At 40.0% G+C, this 9,834-nt stretch overlaps 1 protein-coding gene across 1 annotated transcript in view; it reads right to left on the bottom strand.

The window, feature by feature from the left end:
* Positions 1-4,323: 4,323 nt before the first annotated feature.
* LOC109934794 (zinc finger RNA-binding protein) overlaps positions 4,324-9,834 on the bottom strand; it is a 76,871-nt gene continuing 71,360 nt past the window's right edge. Inside the window, exon 10 of the mRNA XM_048613134.1 lies at positions 4,324-4,509. Coding sequence (XP_048469091.1) covers positions 4,324-4,509 — 186 coding nt within the window. The remainder of the gene's footprint in view (positions 4,510-9,834) is intronic.

Genomic DNA, 9,834 nt, shown 5'->3' with positions numbered 1-9,834 from the left:
CACTGTCCTCAGGAACTTGGAGGGATCTTTTGGTTAAGTGATAGTGTTCCTCCCTCTGAGCCAGAAGGCCTGGGTTTATGTCCCATCTACTCCAAAGGTATGTCACAAAACATTTGTACAGTTAGTTTAAAAAAATACTATCCACAGTAATTTCTACACCAATGTTCTAAACTGAGGTGATTAACCATAACCATTCTTTTCCTGCTAAGTATGACTTCAATCAGCAGAGGGTTTTCATGATTTTGCTCGGGTTCTGTGATCCCATACTCAGTTGAATGCTGCCTTGATGTCAAGAGCAGTCACTGTTACCTCACCTCTGGAATTCAGCTCTCTTGTCTATGTTTGGTCCAAGATGCAATGACCAGATATTGCACAGACCTGAAATAAGCATTAGTGAGCTGATTACTGTGCTCCCAGTAAATTAGCTCTGTGGAACATATAAAATAGAGGCATTCAACCCCTCATGCCTGCTCAGCTATTCAATAAGATTGAGGTTGATCTGCTTAGAATTCCATATTCTCATTTATCCCCAACAACCCTTCACACCCTGCCTTGAGAATCTATCCACCTCAACCTGAAAAATATTAATGCTTCCACTGCCTTCTGAAGCAGTATTTCAAAGTCAAACCACCCTCATCTAAAAGGACAATCATTAATTTTGAAATAGAAGCCTCTGTCAATTATACTTTCCATAACATTGCTTATGACAAAGACAGGACTAGTGGTGTGGGAATTAGCTAGGTCGTGTTTGACAGCCCATACCACTAAAAGCTCCAACACTCAAGCAGCTTAACACCATCCAGGACAAAGCAGGCCACTTCAACAGAACTCATTCCATCATCTTCAACATTCACACTCTTTACCACTAACACAGCGTATATCATCTACAGGCTGCACTGCAGTAAGGGTCATCTAGCAACAATTTCCAAACCCTCAAACTTTACCAACTAGGAGGACAAGGGCAGAAGCAGCATGGGAACATCACCAGCTGCAAGTTTCCCAACAATTCCAAGTCAGGACGGTGTTTGGATTGGATCATCATTCCCTCACTCTTGCAAGTCAAAATCCTAGAACTCCCTTACAGTATTGTGGGTGTCCCTACACCTGAAGGACTACAGCTCAAAGCAGCTACCTTCTCCAGAGTAATGAACTAAGTATGGGAAATAAATGCTAGCTCAGCCAGCAATACCCTGCCCCCACCCCAAATAAAATTCAGATTGCTATCTAAATGCCAGTGTTGTAGCTGTGTTGGAATGTCTAAGGGCGCAGCCAGTTCTCGAGCACAAGACTGGAATGAATCAAGTTAACTGGGGACTGGCATGAGTGATGCTGGCGACCTCAGGTGCCCAAGACACAACATCCATTTGGCACTCCCAGGGGATATCTCCAAAAGCTTCCAAACAGTTTTTTGCACTGATGTGCTGGACTCTCCATCATTCAGGAAGGGAATATTTGTGATGCCACCTTCTTCCATTGGTTAACCATCCATCACGACTTGTAACTGAACATAGCAAGACTTCACAGCCAAAATATGATCAATTAGTTGTGGGATCACACTACTTCCATTTTTTTAATAGCATGCAAGTAGGTCTGGGTCTGAGCTTCAGTAGGTGAATACCTCATTATTAGGTATTTCTATGCTGCTGGTCCTGCACTCTTCATTCAACCAGATTTGATCCTTAGCTTGATGATCATGGTACAATGGGGGTCATGGGGTTTCAGATCACAAGATTAAATCATACCTAGCTCTTGCTGAAGGCCCATAAATGCCTTATGGATGCCCCACTTTTGAGTTGTTAGATCTGTTTGAAATCTGTCCCATTTAGCAGAACATAGGTACCACACAACAGAGGGTATCCTAAACATGAAGTCAGGTCTCTGTGTCCATCAGTTCTTTTAACAGTCTCATAAATTGGGCAGCACAGTGGCTAGCACTGCTGCCTCACAGCGTCAGGAACCCGGGTTCAATGCCACCCTCAGGTTACTGTCTGTGTGGAGTTTACATGTTCTCCCCATGTCTGCATGGGCTTCCTCTGGTTTCCTCCCACAGTCCAAAGATGTGCAGGCGAGATAGATTGGCCATGCTAAATTACCCATAGTGCTCAGGGATGTGTAGATTAGGGGAATGGGTCTGGGTGGGATGCTCTGAGGGTCAGTGTGGACTTGTTGGGCTGAAAGGCCTGTTTCCACACTGTAGAGATTCTAAAATAAGAAACAGATACATCTGTGACAGGTAGACTGATAAAGATGAGTTCAAGTAGGCTTTCTCCACCACCAGACACAGACTCAGTCCATCAGCTTTATTTTTTTAAAACTTGGCCAACTTGCCCAGTTATGGTTCCACTAAACCACTCTTGGTCATGGACACTGAAGTCTCCACCAGAGAACACTTTGTACCCTTACCATCCTCAGAGTTTCATCCAATTGGTGTTCGAGGTGAAGCAGTGTTGATTCATCAACTGAGGGCATTCAGGAGTAATCAGTAGGACGTTTCCCGGTCCACGTTTGACCCGATGCCATGAGACCTCATGGGGTCAAGATTCAATATTACAACATCACTCCTGAGGAGTCTGTACTGCTGGTGTGTGTCAAAACATACCCAGGTATGGCGATGGTCATTTTTGGGACATAATCATACTCACTGAATCATGACATATGGATGTTACGCTCTCCAAATTTTGCAACAAGCCTCCACATGTCAGTAATAAAGACTTTGGAGAGGTGACTAGGCTGTGCGCACCTAGGTTTATGCCTGGTGGTATGCCTACTTCCATTTGTTTTTGACTTTGTTGCAGTTAAATACAACTGAGTGGCTCGACAAGCCATTTCAGAGGATATTTTGGAGTCAACCATGTTGCTATAGTCACAAGTATGGTGTATCAGGTAACCTTCCCTACAAGTGATTAATGAACCAGATTAGTTTCTACAGATTCATGGTTAACCTTTTAATTCAGATTTAATTACTGAATCTCTATTTAGAATTCTGGGTGACTTGAGAAAACCATTGTTTTAAGGAGGAACGACAATGGCCAAATGTCATATCACAAGAGTATTCAGCACACGTTTTGTCAATCCTGTTGTCAGCGGTGATGTATCTATGCCTATTTCTTACAATCAATTTAAATTTCACAAAGTAAACAATCATTGCTGGTAGATTTCCTGTAATACATAAAGAAGTTATTTCAAAACTGTTTTTCTTCTAAGAATAGCAACTGATGACAAAAAAAGGCTTTAGAAATTTAACAGAGGTATTGTATGACACCATACACTGCCAATTAGTTAATTACCTCCCTTTAAGACAAAAATATATCTTTATTTTGCTGCACATCATCTGGAATTTTTACTTTGAATACTTAATTACAAAAGATACTTAAATTTTACACATTCAATATGCTGATGGTGCTTCTGGACAGTCCAAAATGCAGGAAGTGCAAAGATCAAAACTTAAGCAACACAAAACATGAAAATATAATGTCCTCTAAGTTTTATTGATGCGGTAAGAAGTGACAAAGTATACATCAGGGGGACAGTTCAACTTCAATTACAACAGAACTGTTCATCACATCAACTGCATACGAGCATATAGTTACTACTTTCTTAAACCATATAAAACAACTACACACCATCCTTACCACTGAAAACAAAAAAAAACATGGAAACTGTTAGTCTTATAAAAGCATTGCTACAACACAAACCTCCAAGGCTACAGCTCAGTCATGCAAGCAGATTTACTAGGAATGACTGTAAAAGCACTGCATTAAAATCGCTGGCAAGCCCACACACAGAACTGCTTTTTTTATGCTGATGCACAGCTGACAAGAACGAACAAACCAAAGAAACTGGTTCTTATTCACATCCATCTTTATACTTGACAGAGAAGTCACAGGTTCTGCAAAAGCACACGTTTAGTTGAACTGAAGTTGCAAGTGCTGAGAAGCACTGCTATCTATGGTATATTGCAAACTCTACACGGCCCTCCATCCCATTTTTAATGTTTTAAACCAGATGCAAGTTGAAAATAATATGGGTATCTGTTTACATTAGAACTGCTAAGTGTATAAAATTGGTTTTGTGCTAACGATTAGACAAATGATGTAAAGGTTAAGTAGTTCTCGATAAATGTCACAAATAGGACCATTAACAATCGGTTTAAATATGCTTAAACAACATGCCATTAAAGTGTAAAGCAGATGAGTACTTTATTTACATTTACCATAACTATTTTTAAAATAAATCGAAACTTAGAAAATCAGACATTGCTTTCTGCCAAGTTCACAGAAAGTCAACAATGTATTAACAATCTGGAGTACTATGTATAACGATTTAAAATTCCCCACTGTCAAAATCTTTTTTATCCTTCTTTCCCTCTGCTTCCAATCCATCAGTGCCATCACTGTTGTCCCTCCTCCTCTTTCGGTTACGTACATTGAAACGTGGATTAATCTGAGGTAATGGATCCATTCCAAGAACTTTGTGAATCTGACGGAATGCTACTAATCTCAAAGCAAACTGTAGAATGGAGAGAAACAAAAAACAAATTATGGCTTTAATCTACTCACTAAATATATTAAGCTTTATATCTCCTTTGAAGAACAAATGCTGTGCAGAACAAGATATAAAATTATCAACTTGTATTTATGTAACGCTTTTAATGCAGGAAACATCCCAAGCATAAAATGACAAAAATTAAAAGCAAGACAAAGAGGAGGCATCAAGAGTGAAATTCATGAAACATATTGTACAATCTTGTTTAAAGCCTAAAAATATTACATTTTGTCAAGCAGGTACATGGTATGACAGCAAAGAAACTTGGAGTTGCAGAAATGATGGTTTACCCTGCATTGCAATGAATTCCACCTTGAGCACTAATCCACAAATAAACAAACACTTCCTCACTATAACGAATTTGTATAAAGCAGAACGTGTCTTTGTCTGGTCTTATTCACTGACTAAGCAAGAAGGCTCAATGGTCACATCACTTCTCAATATAGATGATGCAGAAGATTCAATGGTCAATAATTGACAGCAGAGTATACATACTAAGTTCTAAACTATTTATCTTTCAGACAATGGCAATAAGTTGTTTTACCAACCATCTACAGACTTCCCCAAATAATGTGAACATTTTTAAAATTATAAAGCTTGAAGTATTTTCTTTCCTGATTGCAGTTCTGGAACAAATACAGCAATCTAGATCATTAAATATAAGAATATTTAAATATTCTCAATCTTCTGTTCTCTTGCTCCATATCATTATAATCCAGAGACTGAATCAATTATGTAGCTGAGAAGTCCACAAGCTCTGCAGACAACTATTTTTCTATGTTTAACAGATGCCTAGTATGTTTTGACAATGTGGAGAACAGTGAAATTGTACTTCAAGAAATCAAGATGGAGACAAAAAAAAGCAAGAGACATAGCACAGAAGGTAGACAGGTAGGTCAAGAAAATAATACAGAACTGACAAAATTTGAATTTCACAAATCTGAAGAAAATTGGGGAAGGAATAAACATTCATACACTGTTTATAAAGATTTTAGAAATCAGAAGAGAGGGCAGAATTGAAAGATAAGAACAGCAGAGTTTCAATGAACTTGAATTTAAGAGGTTGGAACATGGGAGATTTTAGACTAGAACACAGGTTTGGGAGACAACTGGATCATTGACTAGGGTTTCGATAATAGAAGGGCTGAAGTAGGATCAGGTGAAGTACTGAATTTATGGGATGGAGAAGATATGGAGAAATAGCTCAATTGCAGAGTAGAAAGACAGATGCTGTATGAATTGTCAGGCTTAGCCCATTGCAGCAATCACAAAGGTAGAAAAATTAAGTGATGGGCAAATATGACAGTTGCGGTCTTCCAAACATTTAACAGAAGGAAAATGGAAGTTCTCTTTTGAGTAACCTGTTCAGAACTTGGAAGCCCTTCCAAATATTGGTGCTGCACACCATTCTTGGACAGATTTATGCTTTATGGGTAGTTAAAATAAAATACCAGTGTTCCAAATGAGAGGAAATTGAACTTCAAGGCAGCAAAGTGGAAATTCCAACTGAGCTCAATCACATTAATAGATGAAAAACTTAAGTACAAAATCAAAAGGTAAGATGTGGCATCGATTAAAATACAAGGTGAATAAACTGTATTTTAAGATATAGAAAAGATTTTTACTACTTCACTGAATAGCACAAAGAAAATGAGACAGTGATTTAGCATGCAAAAAGTATAAACTTCTGTTCAATAAAGGCATGCTAATAAGTTTAAAAGGGGACTAAAAATGAGGAGCGTGAATGATCCCTGCCACTAAAAAGAAAACTGGTCCAAAAGTAACTCATCGACTACAGTATAAATGAAACAAGTGGAGTGCAAGTGAAAATAATAATTAATAGATGATGAAACAGTTTCATTGGAATTGCCAATTTTTAAAAATCTTTTAACAGGTTGGTAAATTGGGTAATTTTGTAACAAGAGTTGCAGCTCTTACTTGTGGATATAGAAGATTTTGTGTTAATATGTATCAATTGGTATGAATTAAGTTAGGGCACAGCGATATTATCCTTTGTGCAAAATTAGAAATTAGTAAGGACCCCACTTCAGTGAGGAGGTCACTTATCAGTTTATGGATTAGTTTCCTCCAGTTATAATTTCTCCATCGTGATGTGGACTCTGGGTCATGAGGTTTGGTTGAAAAATTTTCACGAGACTTTTGCATTCCTCACTGAAAGGACAGCTGACACTATCAAGTTCAGATGCTGTAAATAGAATCTTGCATCTGTTTAAGAGAGTATATTCAAACAGCACAACAGCAAAGTGACTGTTGAAATGCACAGACATTTTTTTTTTTAAAAGGACAGTGACTATAAAATAAATCTTGCGCTGGACCCTCATATCCACCTTCACTGATAAAATACTAGCACTCCCAAAACATCTTGCCTTGCCCTAAACGAAGGATTCCCACTCACTGATATTGACAGCGCCCTTGCGGTGTAGGCCAAAGTGACCTTGACCATTTCATTTCCTGCATTTTGCTTTAACCCTCTCTCCCACAACTACAATTAAGGTTTTTCCTTTTCTTCTCCTTCATACTCCATCAGACTCAATATTCATAGGATCACAATTACCATTTCCACCAATCCAGCAAAATAAATGAATTCTCTCCTGTCTCAGCATTCCCACAATCATCACCACTATGAAAAAAAGTATTGAGCAAACTATTGGGAATGAAGGAAGGCCTGATGACCTACACTCTACATTAAAAGGAGTGGCAGCAGAGATCATGGATCCACTGGTTATGATATTCCAAAATTCCTTGGATGCAGGAATGGTTCCAGCAGTTTAGAAAAATGCTAATATTCAAAAGAGACCAAGACAGAAAGTAACTAACTATAGCAAGTTAGTTTTGTGTGCGTCATTGGGAAATTGCTAGAATCCATTACTGTGGAAGTAATAACAGGACATTTGGAATTGCACAAAACTAGTATACAGCAAGCAATAAGGAAGGAAAATGGAATCTTGGCATTCGTTGGTAAAGTAAAGGAGCATAAAAGAACGGAAGTGTTGCTGCAACTGCACAAGGCATTAGTGAGACCACACCTGGAGCACTGTTTACAAATATGGTCTCCTTACTTGAGGAGGAATGTAGCTGAACTACAGGCAATTCAGTGCAGGCTCACTAGATTGATTCCAAACATGAGGGGGCCGTCTTACGAAGACAGATTGAGCAGTTTAGGCCTGTACTCTCTGGAGTTTAGAAGAATGACAGGTGACCTTGGTGAGCAAGATAATATGCTCAAAATTAGCATGATTAGCAAAGTAGATATCGAAAGGATGCTTTCTCATGTGGGACAATCTAGAATGAAAGGTCAAGTTTTAGCAGAAGGGGTACCATATTTAAAACAGAGACAGAGACAAAGAGAAATGACTTCTCCAAAACGATTGTGAATCTATGGAATTCACTACCTGAGAGAGCAGTTAACATTGGAACAGTGAGGCTCAGTGGTTAGCACTGCTGCCTCACAGTGCCAGGGACCCGGGTTCAATTCCAGCTTTGAGCAACTGTGTGTGGAGTTTGCACATTCTCCTTGTGTCTGCGTGGGTTTCCTACCATAGTCCAAAGATGTGCAGGCTAGGTGGATTGGCCGTGCTAAATTGCCAGTAGTGTTCAGGGATGTTTAGGTTAGGTGGGTTAGACATGGGAAATGCAGGGGTAGGGAAATGGGTCTGGGTGGGATGCTCTTCGGAGGGGCGGTGTGGACTTGTTGGGCCAAATGGCCTGTTTCCACACTGTAGGGACTCTATGATTCTAAATTTAAAGAGAAGGAGATAAGATAGATTTTTAACTAGTAATGGGCTGAAGGGCTATGGAAAGCGGCCAGGAAAGTGGAGTTGAGCCTGAGATGAGATCAGCCATAATTGTATCAAATAATAGAGGAGGTTTGAAGGGCTGAATTGCCTATTCATCGTTCTTATGGCCTCGAGCAAGGTGTGACACCCTGGCCTACACCTCAGTTACGCCCATCACCCCAGTCCTTTCCAATGGCACCTTTCCATGCAAGTGCAGGAGATATGACACCTATCCTTTTAGCCTCATCTGTTTTCACAATCCAAGGCTCCAAATATTCAAATTGCATCCCACTTGAATTGTACCACTACACTATCTTCACCACCAACACAGAGGTAGCAGTGTGCATCAGCTACAAAATGCACTGCAATATGTCACCAAGGATCCCTTGACAGCATCTTAAAAAACAACATCCTCAATGTCTTAGACGTACAAAGTCAGAGATCCACAGGAACAGTACCATGATCTCATCCAAGCCAAACACCATGGAGACTTGGAAATGGATCAAAATCCTGCAACTTACTTCCTGACAGCATCATGAGTATACCTACATCTAAGGACTGCAGCAGTTCAAAAGGTAGCTCATACATTACGATATTTATTTATGGAATATGTGCATCATGGGTTGGGCAAGCATTAATGGCCCACTTTTAGTTCCCCTCAAGGAGATCGTGGTAAGCTTCCTTCTTGAACCACTGCAGTCCATGTTGTGTAGGTGACCCAGAGCATTCTTACAGAGGGAGTTCCAGGATTTTGACCCTTAGATTGAAGGAACAGCAATATATTTACAAGTCAGAATGGTAAGTGGCTTGGAAGGGAACAGATGGTGGTATCCCTACGTATCTGCTCTCCTTGTCCTTCTAGATGGAAATTGTCTTGGGTTTAGAAGGTGTCGTCTAAAGTGTTTTGCTGAATTTCTGCACTGCATCTTCTAAAAAGGTACACACTGCTACTACTGAGCATCAGTGGTGGACGTTTTTGGGTGCTGCCAACCTAGAGGACTGCTTTGTCCTGGATGACGTGAAACTTGAGATGTTATTACCCACTCAGGCAAAGAGAGAGTATTCCACTACACATCTGATATGCGCATTGTGGAATCAGGTAAGCTACATGCTGCAAGACCTGCATTTGTAGCCACAATATTTACATAGCTAATCTAGTTCAGATTCTGGTCAACGGTAACCTCCAGGATGATGACAACAATGGTTTTCTCGTCCACAAACCACATAAAGGTAGTATGCACGTACAACAAGTCATTAAAGCAGCTGATGAATGCAATCCTTTATTATCAGAGAGACTGAACACAGAAGTTAGGACATGATGCTTCACTTAAACAGGGCATTGGCAGTGTTGGAGATAGTAGGAACTGCAGATGCTGGAGAATCCGAGACAACAAGGTGCAGGGCTGGATGAACACAGCAGGCCAAGCAGCATCATAGGAGCAGAGAGGCTGACGTTTCGGGCCTAGACCCTTCATCAGAAAAGGGGGAGGGG

This window comes from Rhincodon typus, chromosome 1, assembly GCF_021869965.1.
Source record: "Rhincodon typus isolate 14 chromosome 1, sRhiTyp1.1, whole genome shotgun sequence".
In the NCBI taxonomy this organism is placed as follows: Eukaryota; Metazoa; Chordata; class Chondrichthyes; order Orectolobiformes; family Rhincodontidae; genus Rhincodon; species Rhincodon typus.
This window is presented reverse-complemented; position numbering and strand designations above follow the sequence as displayed.